The sequence below is a fragment of the Anas platyrhynchos genome, chromosome 7 (genome assembly GCF_047663525.1).
Source record: "Anas platyrhynchos isolate ZD024472 breed Pekin duck chromosome 7, IASCAAS_PekinDuck_T2T, whole genome shotgun sequence".
NCBI lineage: Eukaryota > Metazoa > Chordata > Aves > Anseriformes > Anatidae > Anas > Anas platyrhynchos.
In genome coordinates this window covers 2859787-2878549 of record NC_092593.1, presented here as the reverse complement: position 1 = coordinate 2878549, position 18763 = coordinate 2859787, and the positions used below count along the sequence as shown (strand labels likewise).

Here is an 18763-nt window from a genome sequence, read left to right as displayed (position 1 = left end):
CTGCTAAAGTTGGGGGCATGGCCCCTGCTTTCCCTAAACCAATCTCTTTAAGCAGTTATGCTACTTGTGGGGAGAGAAGGATGGAGGAGGAGACTAAAGGTGGTAGATTAAACTATTTTGGGCAACTTTAGTGCAGTGAAGTGAACTAATCTTGGCCACCAGCTGAGGGCAGGTACAGAAAGGATGGGAACTGAGGGCAGGCAGCACCAACCCTGAGGGGAAGGAGCAGGCTCCAGGCTTTGCCTTTCCCCGATGGTGATTCACAGGCTGCAGCGTGACAAACTTCTTGGTAATTTACCAAGGTCGGGGCTTTGCTTTCCTTCTGCTTTGTGTCATAGCAAATGAAGGTAATGGCAAGCAGGGCTGGGCGAGCATCCTTTGCCACAAGCCAGAACCCTTCCTGGCTGGAAAAAGAGCAGCCTTGTGGTGCTATTTCTTTGTTCCTATCTCTTCGGGCAGGGAACAACATTGCTTCAGAAAGGAGGACACACATTTAAAAAGGGGACCCTGACAGAAACAAGGCACCCCACGTCGGGTGCAGCTTTAGAGTTATGAGGACAACGGTGGGGGGGCAGATTACCGCCCTACCCTTATCGAGGATAAAAGGCTAAACCTCTCCCAAAAGAGGGGGGGCGGTTGTGGGGGTCGATGGGGGCACTTTTGGGGTCGATTGGGGCCTTTTTGGGGCTCCTGACAGACTACACGTCCCGGCGTGCCCAGCGCTGGGCGGGGCCGCGGGACTGCGGCGCGGCCACAAAGCCCGGGGGGCGCTGAGGGGGCGGCGGCTCCGCGCCCGCCGCTCGCCCGCTGCCCTCAGCCCTCGGCAGCCGCAGCCGAGCCGGGGGGCGAGCGGGGTCCGCGGCCCCTCATCGGGCTCCTCTCGGCCCCTCTCAGCCCCCTCACGGCCCTTTTGAGGCCGTCGGTAGCGGGGAGGCTGCGGCAGCGGCACCTGCCCGCCGGGGCGCTGCCCCGCCATGGCGGACCCGGCGGAGTGCAGCATCAAGGTGATGTGCCGCTTTCGGCCCCTCAACGAGGCCGAGGTGCTGCGGGGCGACAGGTTCATCCCCAAGTTCAAGGGCGAGGACACGGTGCTCGTCGGGGTGAGTGCGGCACGGCTCGGGGGGGGGTCCCGGGGAGGGGTCTGAGGGGTCCTGAGGGGATCCTGAGGGGTCTTGGTGGCGTCCTGAGGCGTCGTGGGGGGGTCCCCAGGGGCTTCTGAGGGATCCTTACGGGTCCTGAGGGGTCCTGGGAGGCTCCCAAGGGGTCCTGGGGGGGTTTTGGGGGGCTACTGGGGGGTCTCAGTGGGGTTGCAGTGGAGCCTGGCAAGGGGTGACACAAAGCCGGGGGCCGAGGCTTGCCTCGCGCATCGCTGCCTCACGAAGCTTTGGGCACGAAGGTGCTTATCAAAGCAGCCAGTTTGGTGCAAAATTAAAAAAAAAAACACCGTCTGAAGTAATTATGGGGAAATGAGGGCAAAACGGAGCCGCTTGCGGAATGGCTCCCCGGTCCCTCGCCTCACGCTCGTGCCTCAGCTCCAGGATCGCCTCCTCCATCCATCCCTACCACCAGCTGCCTCCTGGGCTGCTTCAGGAGCCAGCTCATCCTTTTTTTTCCCCTAAAGCAAGCCCTCATGTGCATCAAAACTAGATTAAAACGCACCCTGGGATCATTAAGGTTGGAAAAGACCCCGATCCTCGGGTCCCAGCATCCCGGTGTTCAGCCATCAGCCCCAGATCCCTCTGACAACGTCATTTTTTCAGACAGGAGAACCCACGATCCCTTTTTTTCCCTGCCTGTGCGAAGGCGCAGGTACAAAATGCATCTTTGTGGATATCGTGCTGCTGCCTGGGAGGACGGCAACCGCGATGCTTTGTGATTGTCTTGCGGGCAGGAGGTAGCACCTTTAGTAAAGGTAAAAAGGAAAAAAAAAAAGCAGCAGCAGGCAATTTCCTGCTGTGGGAACGTAGAAAAATCCCTAACGAGAAGCCAGAAAGCGCGTTTGTTTGTTTGTTTGTGTAAGCACATGTACAGCTTTATTTTTATGGGGGTTCAGTTTGGCAGGAGCAGTCCTCAGGTTGCTTGCCATCTTGAAAATCTGTCCTGGAGCTCGGGGTGCGCCTTTCCCTGCATCCACAGAGCGAAAGACGGGTCTGGTGTAGGTGTGCATCGCAGTCCTAAAACACGTCCTCAAAGCCCTGCTCGTTTTTCAGCAGGAATCCACCCAGCTGGGGATGTGGGGACGTTTGTAGCTCCCTGCGGTTCTGCCCGTGTCAGCGAAGGTAGAAATTGTTCCGTGTTCTTTGTCATCTTGGCTGCCGGGGCTGTGCTGTAACTTGAGCTAGGCTGCAAGCACTGCAGTGTGGCAGCGGCAGGCAGCGCGGGTGGCGTTATCTGCTGCTGATCTGCTGCCTCGCAGTGACTGCCTAGCGCCGGCAAGAGCGGCGGAGGGAGGGGGAAGGAGTCCTGGGGCTGTGCAGGATCCTACCAGAGCAGACTTCCTTCCAGAAAAGCAGTGTTTGAGTCTCCAGAAGCATCACAGAAAGCAAAAATAACCCAGAACTGAACGGGTTTTGTTTGTTTGTTTTCCTATAGCATTGGGAAAACACTGCAATGCAGCTTCTGTTTTTGTTGCGTAAAGTATTGGAGAGAAAGGGGTGCTGTTGGAATTAAAACAGGCAAACATAAAACCTCACAGGAGTTCTGTCTTCGCATCAGAAAAAAATAAAATCCTAATTACTGAAAGGAAATGTCTATTCTTTTCTGGCATGTGAGCGTGAATGCATTTACTTCTTCTTCCTAAGAGATGATCATGGGGAAATGCTTGGTTTCTGAACCTCCCACCATCCTTTCCCATTAGCCTACTTTATGCTTTGAGCAATTTTTGCAACGAGAATTGAAGATCAGAACCTGAAAACGAGCAGCAATGAAGGAAGTTTAACAGCAGCCTTGAGTTTCTCTTTAACGTCACGGATGAAGCTGCATCTCTGCAAGGCCCATGGTCGTGGCTTTCAGAGCTCTTCAGCAGGAAAGTCCCGGGGCAGCATCCTAACTGCGTCCAAACCAGTTAAACACCTCGGAGTTGGGATGTGACCCACTGCTTTACATCCTCACCTCTTTTATGTGCTTCACACGTGCAACGGAGGGAAGCGGGGTTGATCTGAGTAGAGCAAGAAGATGAAAATGCCTTACCTAAGTTGGTCTGTGGCTCAGAAGATAAACAGAAAAAAAAACACCGGTGTGTTTTGATTCTACTTCAAGGTTTTCGATGCAGAAGCCTATGATCTGTATCTGATCTTTTTTATCATGGCAGAGAAAGGCGGCAGTGGCAAATCCATCGCTTGTTGCGGTTAGCTCCACCAGCCTCCCCAGCCTGCCGCTTCGTTTTATGTTCCTGCCGCTCCGCAGCCTCAAGGTGACTTTCTGATCGATCCTGCTGGCTGCTGTACCCAGGAGTGTGTTTTTCCTGCTGGCTTCCTTCTTACAGCCTTGTTGGGCTGTACCCAACACCACTTGCAGCCGTCCCTAACCTGCTGCATTTTCTTCTTCCGTGGATAGCTGCACCCGGCGTGTGGGGCTCCTTCCCCTGGGACTCTGGGCTCTGTTGCTTCCAGGTCAGGCTATTTCCAGAGAAACAGCACAGGACTCGCAGATCTGGCACCTGGGGTTATTTTTTGGGTGATTTCTTGCAGCACCTTGAGCCTCTCGGTGTCTCAGGAAGAAGAGGAAGCCAATAGATCAGACGAGGTAGCTGGTGGAGGAATTCTCTGCTTCTTTTTTTACAGTGTGTTGGCTGGAGAGTGAAACACTTCTGCATCTAATCATCAACAAACAAAGTAGGTTTATGTCTTGACACAGCGATGCTTCCACGAAGCACTGAAGCAAGCGCTGTTTGTGTGTTCCTCCTGAAATTTCCTCTGCCTCACCTCTTGAGGGAAGGATGTTTGTTGAATCTTGCCCCCAGGTGCTGGATTTGGGGAAGATTATTCAACGCAGATAATTGTGAACTTCTTGGATAAAGTTGTACGTGCTTTTCTGTTTTCTAAATGGTGAGAAATCGGGTGTGAAAATGCCGGGAAGCCTCATGTCGCTGTCTCCATGCCGTGTTTTTTCCTCGGGCAGCTCCAGCGTGGCTGCAGCCCCCATTTTCCTCCCCCGGGATACACTGCGTGGCCACTGCTGTTGGAATTCATCTCGGGGAGTGCCCTCCTGGTCTGATACAGGCAGATTTATCGGTGTTTGGGGCAGCCTGGGAGCTTTGTGTCCTGCCTCGTTGGAGATGCTTTCACCTCAAAGCATCCTAAATGGACTCCTTCAGAGCCCCAGAGGCGTGGAGGTGCGGGTGTGGTGTTGCTGATGGGTTCCTGTCCTTCTCTGTCCATGGGAAAGAGCCAGGCCGTCTGTATATATATATTTATATATTTATGGCCTCTTTGGATCTTGACTTCTTATGGGAAGTTCTGGAAATGCATGTGACTGTTGCCAAATTCCCGTTACAATACCGATAATTGCTCCCCTGATAGCCTCAGAAAATGCACGTTTTCAAGCCATGCCTTGGAGCCGAAGTGCAAACAGGAGCGCTGGATTTTCCCCTCCTGAGAAAGGAGTATTAAGAGATGAGGGCTTAAATATTTAATAGTGGTCCTCTTGGATGTCTGTGCAAAAAAAAGGGATTCGTTCTTTCAGTGCTTTGCTCCCTGCTGGCTGAAACCTCACGCCACTGCCTCGTGCTCATGGGGCCAGAAGGGTTTCCTGGACACTGTGATCCCAAATCCATCTCCCACTTGCACTCACAACTGAATTGCCCTTGTGGCAGCCCGTGAGGTAAGAACACCTCTCATTTTGGGGCTGAGAGTTGGTTTTTAAGGTCAGCCTCCAGAGAAATCAAGTCCCTGGTGCCCAGGCGTGGCTGTGGCTGCCGGGTCGTGCTTCCAGCTGGTGCGGGACGTGCGGGGCCCAGGGTCTGAATCGGGGTAACTGGGTTAGGGAATATTTATAGCAGTGCTGCTGGCAGAACTCTGCTTTTTTCAGCAGTTGTAATCTCTTATCTCAGCCGCACGGCTCTGAATTGCTCGAATCTCTGCATTTAGGCCAGCAGAGAGCTGTGGTAACGCTTAAAGGGCTCTGAGGTTTTGTTCCTGCCTCGTTTTTGGGAACAGATCATTGCTGCTAAGGAGAGTTGGGGGCTGATTTTGGATAGGTTGCTCTGGAATAGGTGCTTGGTTATTTCCCACTTTATGGTACCTTAAATGATGTAACTTCAAAGGAAAGCAGTTTGGTGACGCAAGCAGACCTAAAAGCCAAGAGCATCTTGCTGTACTGAAGCACAATTGCTTTCTGCTTGAGCAAGACGCCTGCTCCTCCTGGTCACAGGGGATTCATTCTGTCCCTTTGCTTTCTCTGTGTGCAGCCCAGATTTTCCAAGTATTATAAAATAACCGTAGCCATGAGCCTCAAACAAAGCCCTTGCCAGCGTCAACAATTTATTTTACCCGTGCCATCTGCGGCTGCTGGGTTGTGAAGCACCACACGAGCTCAGAGATGGCTCCTGAGGAGGGAGCAAGGTAGGGCATGGTCTTAAACCTTTTTTTTTGTCTGCTGCTCTTCACGTGCTCCGTCCCCAAACCTCTGCAGCACTGTGGTGCTCTGTGGGTTTAGGAGGTTTGGGGACCTCGGGGTTATCAGCTGGATACCCACTGGAGCTGGGGAGACGGGCACCTCTGTGGCTTCAGTAATAGGGATGTGGTTTTTGGGGGAAACGGTGCCAAATGGTGAGCGTAAGGGACTGCACAGGAGGAGAAACAGCTGCTGTGGGTGCAAAGAAGAGGCCGTATGGGTTGTGGTCCCTGTCCTGACTTGCTGCCGCTTGACAGTCCTACATCTCACAGGTTTTGTGTCTTTCTGCTGGAGAGAACAGGAGCGTGAATCATGATTTATGTGAGAGGTATGGGTGCTGGATTTATAGGACGGGCTTTGGAGGCTGTGGCATCTCCATCTCCGGTGCCACACTGGGTCCAGAAGCAGCTAAGGAACAACGTGCCAACCCTGGGGCTGCTCTGATCTCCGTGCTGTGCTGTAGGAAGGGGTGTGTGGTTCAGGTGTGCTGTCAGGATGTTTTTAGCCACAGGAAGGGTGACGTGCCAGGAGATGTGTCCCGTGCTTAAAGAGCAAAAATTGCAGAAGGTCCAAGCAGCACATTTCAGGATGAAATTAAAATCTTTGTTCCCGTGTGTTAGCCAGCTCGGTGATGTCCTTTTCCTCCACGTTCTCTGGAGCTGATGGAGCTGTTTCGTCTCCACGTAATGAGATGAGATCTACGAGGAAATTAGTCTAATAAGCAACAAGAGCACCAGGGCCTGGCGCTCGGCAGGGGCCGGGTGGCTTTGTTCCTCCCTGAGGGCTGCTGCCTCCTCTGGCCTCCACCTGTGGCAGGAAACGGGGCAAAATGGGGTAAGAAAGGATGAAAGAATTGAACAGAAGTGACAGGAGGCTGGAGGTTTGGGACTGGGAATGGAAGGCCAAAGGAAAGGCTGCTGTTGGTGCAGGTTCCCTGCTGGCAGACACAGATCTCCCTCCAGCTTCCCAGTTAACCAGCTTTTAGACGTGCCTTTTGTTTGCAAAGCCAGTGCCTCGTGTAGCAGCGTGCCATGCCAGGAGCCATTCCTTGCCCCAGGTGCGGTGACAGCGGCAGGGGAGAGACAGCGAGGGGCAGGAGCTCCTCAAAACGGCTGTGCTCAGGCACAGGATCACACCTCAGCGAGGCTGTGCTGCTCTCCGTCCACATCTGAAGAGGTTTGTTGCCAGGAGCAACTTGTCTGCATGACTGGTAACAGGGTAATTACTCTGCCTGCCTCGCGCTCGGAGCTCCTGTGAAGGCTGCTCCTAGGTGCCGAGCTGCAGACCCGAGCGTTTCCAACACGCGACACAAATGGAGCTGCAGCCAGCCTGTCTGTGAAGCAGGAGGTGATGCCAGCACTGCTGCACAACGCATTGCTCTGTAGCTCTAACTCGTAACACTCTGCTGTGTGCTGCCCCTTCCGTTCCTCTTCTAGCACCGCTTTGCGCTGGAAAAGGTGGAGGGAAGCACGAGGTAGTTGGGCTGGGATTCTCCATCAATTCGCTGGTTTGGGTTGTGCCTTTTTAATGGCATTCCCTGAAGGGAGGCCGGGGCAGCGAGGGGTAATATCTCCGTCATATTGCATGCTTACTGTCCTTAAACATCAGGGCTGTAAACCTCCAGCCTCCCAGCACTGCTGCAATTTGGTGTCTGCATTTGGGATGAGGAGGCAGATCTCCTGGGGATCAGGAACACGGTCGACCAGAAAGCACCCGGGGTAAAGTTTATTTTCTGGTCTCTGGGAGTGCGGTCACTCCAGGAGGTGCTTGGCACCGCTGTCTTCTTCTCTCAGCTCTTCTCTCGTCTCTTTTTGACCTGTCCCGACCTGAGGTGGATTTGAATCCATGACTGACCGCGCTCAGTATCCCATTATTGATCTCCTGAGCCCTGCAGCTCCCCGCAGATCCTGTCAGTGATCCGTTTAACAGGGGGAAGATGAACACCACGCTGCACGGAGGGGTGAAGGTGGAGCTGTGTCTTCAGCTGGGGCTGTTCCATGTCGCACCTCTCTTCTCTGTGTGGAAGCGAGCATCTTATAGCATCCTACCTGGGACTTCTGCACCAAAACCACTTTGTTTCACATTTTGAGACATCTTTTGACCCATTTTGTGCTTTGAGTGGTGTTAGAAATGCCCACGGTAAGCAGAGGTGCTGGCCTGCTGGGGGTTTGCTCCTGTAACCCCTCACCCAGGAGATGTCACTGCCTGAGTCCTCTTCCAGCGCTGTAGGAGCTGCCTCGGGATATCTTTGATTGCATTAGTTTTTAGTTGCATTTTTATTTTTTAAAGAAAATCAGTGCATTGTTTAAATAACATAAAATCTGTGCTTCTAAACAACTTTGGAGTGGATGAAATCTTGTGTTGCATTTTCACAAAACACCCAATGCGTCGCTCTCTGGGTTCCCAGCTGCTACTGAAGCAACCAGGCTTTGAGTTAGAGGGGGCTGTCTTCTAGAATCACCGTGCCCTTCTTTCTGTTTTTTTCTACAAAAGGAGTATTTTTTGGTCTTTTCTTTCTGAACTGTCCCTTTCCATAGTTTTATGTACGAAAAATAAAATTATATACTCGAGTTCTCTTACCCTGTTGATGTAAGGGGGTGCTGTAGATTAGCAGACTTGCTGCAGCCTGATAAAACTAGAGAGATTTGGGGTAATTTGCATCCAGCTTGCCTCCAAACCCGAGTGCCTTTCTCCTAGGAGGTGGCTGTGGAGGTAAGTGATGCTGGTGATGTGGAAGGGCACGTTAGGCCCTGTCGTGCTGCAGTGGCTTGGCCATCGTGTGCCAGAGATCTCTAGCTGCGACGTGGATGGCAGCGTATGAAAGTTAATTTAATTAAGCTTGTCAGTGCTTTGCTGAAGGAAAATGAGTGGATTATGAAGGTAGCTCTGAACGAGCTTGGAAAGGTCCATTAAAATAGTTAGAGAGGGCTGGCGGCAGGGAACGGCTCAGCACGAAGCTGAAACAGCCGTGAATTGTTTTACCTAAAATTGAGGTTTGGGGGAAAAGTGCCTCGGAGCAGTGCTGGGGATGTGGCCTCAGGAGAATGGGTGAGCCCCGAGTATTTCTTGTGCTTTATCCCTGGGCTCCCAAATTCCAGGGGAGATTTGCAGGGCCGGCTGTTTCTCCTGCTTGGGAACGGGGCAGGTTTGATGGGGCACCTGTAGGTATGGCCAGCCCCTAGGCTTCCAGAGGGATGGAGGCTTGGGGTCCTGCTCCTGGAGGCCAAGCTGGTTTCTGCCTCTTGCAGGGGAGAGGCTCGGGGCTGTGCGAGGGCTGAAAGCCTGAATTGCTTCTGGGAACACTTTGCTTTCTGATCTGATCAATCCTGCCTTCCAGGCCTGCAATTACGTATTATTTATTTATACAACCTCGTCCAGGTCTTGGGTCCTGCACAGAGGAGCCTTGTCCCAGCTTCTCATGTAGGACCCTTTGACGTGATTTTTAGCTCCTGTTACTTTCCTGAGTAAGCTCTGGCGTGGCTGGAATCTTCCTCCTGGTTTTGATCCTCGCTTCAAGTTGTGTTACATTTGGGAAAAATGCTCATGGACAGAAAAGACGTCACTCATTGGTTTAGTGCAAGTTGGACTGAAGGAATCGGGTTTTCATTTAAGTAGGGTCTGCATGGCTGTGTTCAGCGTTCCTCCTCTCACCACGTCTCTGTTCTGCTTGCAGCAAGGGAAGCCCTACGTCTTTGACAGAGTGTTACCTCCTAACACAACCCAGGAGCAAGTTTATAACGCCTGTGCCAAGCCGATTGTCAAAGGTAGGTGTTGCCTGCGTTCCTTGCCACTTTGGGGAAGGACAAATGTGTCTGCCTGTCCCTCAAACGATTTAAGGATAGGGTAATAAATGTTTAGGTGTCTGTACTGGAGCTTTGTCATTACTAATTCCAGGTGTTTCTTATTTTTTTTCAATGTATTTGTGTAGAAAAACTAATGCAAAAGGGCTGAAGGAATTGCAGTGGGTGTTCCTCCCTTTCTCTGTGTGTGACTCTCATTCCACCCTAAGACTTGCTTTTTGTGGTGTATGGTAAAAACCAAACAGCGTGTGCTTCCTGCAGCTTTTCAGTACTCAAAGGGGCTTTAAAACACATGGAGAGCAACTTTTTGCTCAGTCGGATGATGACAGCACAAGGGGGAATGGTGTTAAACGAACAGAGGGGAGATTTAGGTTAGAGGTTGGGAGGAAATCCTTCGCTCAGAGGGTGGCGAGGCTCTGGAGCAGGTTGCCCAGAGAAGCTGTGGCTGCCCCATCCCTGGAGGCTTTTCTTTGTAAATCCAAACAGTGGGAATGGTGTCAGAGCTGGTCAGGGCTGTACTTTTAGAGCAACACAAGCCTGTGCTGAACACCAATGTGCCTGTTGCAGGTAAGGGGGATGAGGCCCAGGAGCTGAATTATTTGATGCTGGGGAGAGGAAATGAGTCATGAGATTGGAGTCGGAGGAGAGCCGAATGGCAGCGATTCTGGCTGCGGCTGGGTGAGCCTTCAGTAACAACTGGTGGGGCTCAGGGAGTGTTCCCGTTGCTGGCACACAGCTCAGCTCAGGGAAGGTTGGCAAACCATGGAGATGTTACAGAGGCATGGAAGCCAGGCAAGGCTGTGGTGGCTTCTGCTGTGCTCACAAGCAACACTCAGCTCTTTGGGGGCTTGCAAGGAGGGTGTGTGCATCACCTCTGGGGGCTGGTTGCCTGTGAAAACGGTCAGAGAAATAAAAACCTGTTTGAGAGCAATTTGGAAGGCCTAAATCAGTGCCCTAAGATTTTTCCATTACCCAAATAGAAAGCCTGACCTCCTAAAGCTGGGTATCTAAGGCTGGTGTATGTAAACGCTTTCCAAAATCCTGTTGGAAATGCAGTTCAAACATAGCTCTGTGTGTGTCTCTATTAACTTGGACCTTGCAGATACCTTGAAGGGCAAATTTGGTACGGGGGGAGGAGGAAGAAGGGGATAGGAAAAGAAAGAAGTGGAAAGAAAGAAAACAGGGGAGAGATTGGAAGGGTGAAGGATAAGTAGAGGGACTGAGGGAGAGCAGAGGTTCCTGGATTGATGTTCTCAAGCTCTGGGCTTGCATTTCCTTACCCTGAATTTTCAGCTCGAAGCCTAATAAAGGGAAGGAAGTCAAACAGACTGCGCTGCTTCTGTAGACCACTCCAATGTCATTTACTACGTGGGGATATCAGCTGAGTGCCTGGCCACTTGAAGCCATATTTAAAGCTTTTTCAGCCTGCATTTCAAGGTTAACATTTGTTAGCAGATTTCATTGTCCTCCCAAGGAATGCCTGATGGCTTCATTGTGATTAATGTTACTGCAGGAAGCGCCAGCTGGCCTGGCAGTTCCTAAAACACTGGTTATAATAGCGACGTTGACAACAAGAACCATCTAAATGCGTTTTTTAGCTGCAGAAGACATGGACGCAGGTTTAAATAAACAGCTCGACAGCAGATCTGCCACGGCAGATCTCCAGTGGCCCAAGGTGGTGCTGAGCACGGGAGCTGTGAGGACGTTAGGGCACGTGTGAGCAGCTGTGCGTGCGTCCTGAGTGGAGAAAATCACATGGAGATCCTGAGTGATCTTCGTGGGATCGCTTTTGTTCATCTGCTGCTTTTTCCCCGCTTGTTCTGAGCAGGCTGTCGCTACCAGGGGCTGTCTCCTCTCCTCGTCAGCTGGCAGATGGTGAGCTAGCTGTTACGTAGCAAGCCTTGCAGCGAAAATACTCTCTTCCCTGCCGACCACTGACCTTTTTTGTGAAGGACTGCAGGGTCAGAGGGGATGTCTCGACATGACCTGCACCTTGTGGGGTGCTGCTGTTGTGTGCTGTCACCTGGGCTGAATGCAGCTTTGCCTCGCCATTTCAAAACACTTGCTTTACTTTCTTGATAGGCCTCATGTAAAAAAGTTGCATATATCATTTTAATTGACTTAAAATAGACTGATGACTCTAGTTTGTATGACTGGAGACAGCAGAGTCTGTCTGTCCCGTTGCAGGTCCTTTACTGCTCTCTCAGGCCTTGAGGAGCTTTGCCCAAGCACTGCTGTGTTGTGCAGGAGGTCCAACCTCTGCCTTCATGCAGTCCCTCCCTCCCCTTCTCCATATAATGAGTTCCAAAATCCTTATTCAGTCTTGCTGTTGTGGAAACGTGGGTTGATGTTGTGGTTCCCTTTGAAAAATATCTCTAATCCTTTCCTTTGTATTCATTCACTGTCTTTGCAATCATCTTTCTTTGTTTTTTCTCTCATTATTTTTTCACATTTGTTCCTTCTTCATTCTTTTGTTCATTTTTTTCTAATGTACCTTATTCAATTCTCCTTCTTATCTGGACCGTCTACATAAGTGCACAGGGAGATACAAATAAGGAGATGATATATATGCGTGTCATACATATGACATTGTATATAATAACACATAATTTAGATGTGTATATACAGGCCATGGGGTAGTCTTTCTGAGAAGGTTGGTGAGAGCAGCACGGATTTAGTACCACTGGTTTTTAGATTGAAGGTTTCTTCTCATTCTTTATTAGCACCTATAATAAGTATTACACTTTTATACAATAAAAAATATTCATTCTGCCTTGATGGAAGTAGATTTTCAACAAAGTTAATTCCTGTTTCTGTCTTGTTCAAGTTGTTGGCTGAACTGTTGGGTGTTAGTGGTAGAAAAGTTATGAGTTTGTATAACTTTCTCAGTGGTATGTGATGATTTAAAATGCAGGTAATTAAATTTTCTCTTTTCCATGTTACACAGCTATATTGGATAATACGTACTGTCCTTTTTTAAGTTATTGTTATTTGTTCAAGAAATTGAGAGGGACATCAGTAGTTCTGCAATTCTGTAATTTAAATTTTGTTATTTTTTTGCCTTAAGGTAGCTAGTTGCAGTGCATTTTTTCCATTCTTTATTGCACAAACTATTTTCTGATCGAGCTTTGGCATTTTAGAAGACTCACGAAGCGCTGAGAGTCCAGCTTGAAGATGTCATTCTGAGTTTTAATTGTTTTCCTTGTTCTTGCAGATGTTCTTGAAGGCTACAATGGTACAATCTTTGCTTATGGCCAGACATCATCGGGAAAAACGCATACTATGGAGGTATGTTGGCAAAATTAAATCAGTTTGGTAGCAGAGGTAGAATTGTACGTAGCATGTACTCGAACAAAGCTGCTAGCTGGAACACTGAGCTGTGAGTGGCATATAAAAGGAGACACAGGTATGTTGAGCTGCTGCTGCTTTTTAAGCTGTGGTATTTCTTTCAATACGGAGCTTTTTCCAGAGCCCTCTACAGGTATTTAGCTAAATGAACAAGTGGTGAGTGAAAAGCATTAACTATAGCTTGTCCATATTTGACGTAACAGTTTAGATATGTTGGTTTTTAAATGATTTGAGAGAGATTTGTTAACCCCCAAATGAAGGCAGTAATAAGGATAGATTTCCCTTGCATACAGGACTGTGAAAACACACGGCTTGGTTATCGGTCTTCTCATTTGTGTGCCTCTCCTGGGAATACCACTCGCATGCTGCGGCACAGATGGATGAATTGATGAATTTGGAAATTGTTGCTCTGGGGGAGGAGGGTACCAGCTCCTGGTGGCTGAAGTCCTAACTCTGTTCCTATTTCTGCTACATGAAGTGTAACAGGGTAGTTTTTTTTTCATGTGTGTGGTTTCTTTTTTTTTTTTTTTCTCCCCACTGTTCTGCTAGAGACATGTAGATATTCTGGTCTCTTCCTGTACCAGGAGGATTATTCAGACATTTAATCCTAGCATTGGATTGTTCCATCACTGCACTTTGCAAGCTGTGTGTGTTTCTTACAGCGTTTCAGTCAATCTATGAACTTGAAACTGGAAATCTACAACGAAGTACTGCTAAATGAAATGAAAGGGGGGGGGGGAAAAAAAAGAAAAGCTTTCATTTGTTTAACAGCATCAGATGGTTTTGCTACATGATTAACACGGCTGACCTAGCTAACCCGAAGGTTGAAGGAGAAGGAAAGCAATATTCTCCGGAGGCAATAGGCCCTGATGAAATTGCTGTTCAATTGCCACGGTTGCTCCTTTGCTGGAGGATGCAATAACTGATGCCTCATGTCTAATTAAGTCTGTCCTTGCCTCCGTTGGAGAGTGGGGCTGGGGAAATCACTAGCTCAGCCCTCACAGATGGCGCAGCGACTGAGTAATCCACCCGCTCCGTGTACTTAAAGCAAAATGTCTGCGGGGCTCGAGCTGGTGCTTCCACTCAGCACGGGGAAAGATCTCCTAAAGCTAATTTATACCCAGAATTACAAGCTGTGATACAGAAAATTACTGTAGAAAAATGTCTGTTTTATTGTTTTGATAAAGAAGAATCTGTCGTTTTTAAAGTGGAATAAAGTCTGTATTTGGTTTTAATCCCTCTTTTAACCTAACATTGTCTTGTAACGTTGCTGTGGAGGAAAAAATAGTCTAAAGTTGAAGAAATATTAAATCCTGTAGGTAAAGCTGTTGTGGAGGGTTTTCTGTGAAATGGGGAATGCTTCACAGTGTCAGTGTGGAGCTTACCCAGGACCTGGTTGTGTAATATAACCAAGAAAGGCTTTCTGACATGTGGGCCTTTCTCCTCTGCTAGACAAAACGTTTGCCAAGCTGCACAGCAGGATAGATAGCTTGTTAAAAATATATATATGCATTTCCAAGAGGTTACACTGATGAGCTTTAACCTTCTAGCAGAGTTTTCAATAGTAAGGCCCTGTAGATGGTAGTTATGTCAGTGTCTTGAACTGAAACAGCCCTAAACCAATTGTTACACAGCAGGAGCTACAGCCTGTCTTCTGTATTTAAATGTGGAAGTTGATGCTATTCAAATGAGAGGCTTTAATGAGCAGAGATCTCTGTCCTGGTGCTTTGGGGGAGCTTACTGACTGCAATGTCAGCCTGACAGCAGCAGCACGTTTCTCCAAATGCCTTCTGAGGTCACAGATAAATCCATGAGAGTTTTCCTCTCCAATTTTCCCAGTGAATAGCTTACTGTTACCTTTCCCTTCCAGTTTATGATCTCTGTACAATTACTGATTTATTAAAAGCCCATTCATCATGAAGTAAAACCAATTGTTTTTTCAATGTATCCTGGAGTTGCAGGTTTTTAAAGCAGTGGATGTGTTTTTGATTCACTGATGTTGCTACTGACTTAAATAGTGAGAAAGCCCATGAAGTTGCAGATGTGAAGTTACATGCACACCTAATCACTCCTTACAAATCACCTTACTTTTTCACTTCAGTAGAAAGTGCATGTATTACAGAGCTTCCTGAGGTTAGGAGAACATGGAACTGAATACTTGATGAGTTGCCACCTCCTCAGAGCCCAGGCAGTGACTGGGGATACGTTTACCCAGTGCAGACGTGCCCAACTTGCCTCACGTCTCTGCAGGAAAAAAATGACAAAGCTTTGAATTCTCACAGCTCTGGGGCTGAGCTAGGAAGCCAAGGCACACTCTAAGAGACCCCTTTCCATTACACAGCAGGAGGCACCGTGTGGCTCCTGTGCCTCTGGTTCTGTAGCTGCCTTTGCTAGCTTGGGGTTCTTGCATCTTACACGGCCTCATAGTGGGGCCACGCCTATGGTTGCATACATGAGCAGTGGAGAAATACCACCAAATCTCTGCTTATCCTAGTTTAGGAAAAGCTCCTTTATCCTTTTGGGGAAAGCTGTCTCTGTGCAGTAACGCAGGGTGGGGAGTCAGTAGGTTTTGGTAGGACATCAGGGACTTCTCCAGCGAGGAGGAGTGAACGGTGTCGAAGCTGTGCTGTGGTGTCTGCTCAATACCAGTGTTGCATAATGGATCTGAGCTTTGTGCAATGAAGTCTTTGCTGGCAAGGCAAAACAAAGAGCTGGGTTTTGTTTTGAGTGTGCTCACAGGATTTTTTTTCCCCTCCTTCAGGGATTTAGTCATCATCCTCTTTTCCAGTTTTCTTGGTCTGCAATTTGGACACCATATATTGTACAGCAAGGACTTTGTAGCTTTTGCAGAGCTGTATATAGGATGCTGTATATGGTGTAGCATTTAACTGCTTCCACTGCAGAAGTTAATGTTATTTGTGCAATATGAATAAAATATTGCTGGTTTAGGTACAGCTGTGTGCTGCTTTATAGGGAAGGCAGTCAGCAAAGTAAACGGTTGCTCTCTTTCAGCTCCTTCCCCCCAATATGTGTAGGTCAAAGGGAGAAGCCTAGTAATTGCTTTAAATTCAATCTTGGAGATACAGGGAGAGAGAGTGTCAGTTCTTCATGGTTAATTTCCTTCAACTTCAGTTCAATGCTTAGAAGCAGACTTTCATTTCACCAGCTGTAGCATAAAGGAAGGGATGCCCGGGAAGACCACGTTGTGGTACACCAGGAAAGGCTGAGTGTGACCCCCCTCAGTCACAGGCACAACTGGGAGACGTCTACATGCGTGGCTTTCTTCCCGTGGTGCTAAACATTTCCTGTTCTTCAATCATTTTTAGCAATTCCCGATCAAATCCAAATTCCCATGGTTCAGAATCGTATGGGCACCCATTAGATTTTTAATAATTCCCTACCAGGATTTGGAGTAAGATGCTTGATGGTGCTGATGCTGTCAGTAATACTTGGAGCGTTAAGGTCTTGAAGATCAGAAGGTAAAGTATGATTTTGAGACCCCATGCTCTGATGGAGCATTTACTAGAATGCTTCTTCTTACATATTTATGCAGTTTCAGTAAATTTGTAGAAATAACAGTCCAGTGTATGCTGTAGTCAGAAGAGGTTTTTATTTCAGGTTAGTGTTTTTATTCAGTTTTCAGCAGGTGTTAGCTTTCCTGTTGTACCAGAGTTTTCTTCAAATCGAGCGACGCAACTAAAAGGAGCCCTGCAGCCAGGGCACTTGTTGTTTTTATTTAATATTTAGTTCCTCAAAGACCAGAGGAAGGTAGTTGTGCAAATTAGCATGGGGAACGGTGCTGTGTGTAAGGCACAGTTGTCTGGCAGCAGGCCGAGTGAGCTAAAATCAGAATATATTACTCTAATCCCCAAGTCCCCACAATGCAGCTTTCCCGTTAGCTTTTATTGGCAAAAGAAAAGTGCGATGCTTTAAGGCTTCTTGTTTCTGACGTGTTTCCAAATAGCTGATTTGTAGCAGGGAGTACCAGTAATCGTCAGGTTGGGTTGTTGGTGTTTGTTCCTCTCCCTTAAGCCAGAGCGTGGCAATGTAAGTAGCAGCAGGGCAGCGTGCTTCACACGAGAGGTAGGGGCTGCCAAAGCAAACAGGTGCTCTGCTGGGTGAGGAGCGCCAACTTTGAATCATTCTGCTACCTTTTATGTGCACTTACATGAAGCAAATCCCCACGGAGCAGCAGGCGTGTTTGCAGAGCCCCACCATAGGAAGGTGTGTTTGAACAAGGCTTTCTCTTCTCTTGTGCCAGAGCGATGCTTTCCATGTTACAGTTTGCTTTCTGCCTCTGCAGGGGAAGCTGCATGACCCCCAGCTAATGGGAATCATTCCAAGAATTGCACACGACATCTTTGATCACATCTATTCCATGGATGAAAACCTGGAGTTTCACATAAAGGTAATTCGGGATGACACGTTACGTAATCTGGGAGACTCTGTCCTTAGGGGGACGGAGGGCCCTATTTGTCGGCCTGACCCTACCCGTAGGGAAGTCTGCTGCCTCCCTGGGGCCAGGGTCAGGGACGTGGCCAGGAAGCTCCCCAACCTGGTGCGCCCCTCTGATTATTATCCGCTCCTGATAACCCAGGCGGGCACTGATGACATTGACAACAGAAGCCTGAAGGCTATCAAAAGAGACTTTAGGGGACTGGGACGGTTAGTGGACGGAGCAGGAGTGCAAGTAGTTTTTTCGTCCGTCCCTACGTTGACAGGAAGGGGTACGGAGAGGACAACGAAAGCCCACCTGTTAAACACGTGGCTCCGGGGCTGGTGCCTACGCAGAAATCTTGGGTTTTTCGACCATGGGGCACTTTACTCAGCACCTGGTCTGGTGGCCGTAGACGGGTCCCTATCCTTTAGGGGAAAAAGGATCCTGGGCCAGGAGCTGGCGGGGCTCATTGATAGGGCTTTAAACTAGGTAAGAAGGGGGATGGGGCTGGAGCGAGGACTGTTGGGGCTGTACCAGGGGGAGCAGTGGCAAGGCCGGAGGATAAGGTAAAGGCCCAGCTGAAGTGCATCTACACCAATGCACGCAGCATGGGTAACAAACAGGAGGAGCTGGAAGCCATCGTGCAGCGGGCAGGCTACGACTTGGTTGCCATCACGGAAACGTGGTGGGACCAGTCTCATGACTGGAGTGCTGCGATGCCTGGCTATAGGCTCTTCAGAAGGGACAGGCAGCATGGAAGGGGTGGCGGTGTGGCTCTCTATATTAGAGAGTCTTTCGATGTTGTAGAACTCGAGGCTAGGAATGACACGATCGAGTCCCTTTGGGTTAGGATCGGCAGGGACAACAAGGCTAGTGTCCTGGTCGGGGTCTGCTATAGACCGCCGAACCAGGATGAGGAGACGGATGAGGAGTTCTACAGGCAGCTGACAGAAGTTGCGAAATCGTCAGCGCTTGTACTCGTGGGGGACTTCAACTTCCCAGACATATCCTGGAAGCACAACACAGCCCAGAGGAAGCAGTCTAGGAGGTTTCTGGAGAAAGTGGAAGATAGCTTCCTGACGCAGCTGATTAGTGAACCTACCAGGGGTGGTGCCCTGCTAGACCTTCTCTTCACAAACAGAGAAGGACTGGTGGAGGATGTGATTGTCGGGAACAGTCTTGGGCAGAGTGACCACGAAATGGTGGAGTTCTCTATTCTTGGCGGGGCCAGGAAGGGAACCAGTAAAACCACTGTATTGGACTTTCGGAGGGCTGACTTTAGGCTGCTCAGGACACTGGTTGGTGGAGTCCCATGGGAGGCGGTTCTGAAGGGCAGAGGGGTTCAGGAAGGCTGGGTGCTATTCAAGAGGCAAATCCTAATGGCACAGGAGCGGTCTATCCCCATGTGCCCAAAGATGAGCCACCAGGGAAGACGACCAGCCTGGCTCAACAGAGAATTGTGGCTTGAGCTTAGGAGGAAAAAGAGGGTTTATAATCTTTGGAAAATTGGGCAGGCCACTAGGGAGGACTATAAGGATGTAGCGAGGCTGTGCAGGAACAAAAT

The 18763-nt window shown here is 49.2% G+C and overlaps 1 protein-coding gene across 1 annotated transcript in view; it reads left to right on the top strand.

The window, feature by feature from the left end:
• Positions 1 to 760: 760 nt before the first annotated feature.
• Positions 761 to 18763, top strand: part of KIF5C (kinesin family member 5C) — a 66130-nt gene continuing 48127 nt past the window's right edge. Inside the window, exons 1-4 of the mRNA XM_038182324.2 lie at positions 761 to 1100; positions 9287 to 9377; positions 12628 to 12701; positions 17065 to 17169. Coding sequence (XP_038038252.1) covers positions 975 to 1100; positions 9287 to 9377; positions 12628 to 12701; positions 17065 to 17169 — 396 coding nt within the window. The 5' untranslated portion in view covers positions 761 to 974. The remainder of the gene's footprint in view (positions 1101 to 9286; positions 9378 to 12627; positions 12702 to 17064; positions 17170 to 18763) is intronic.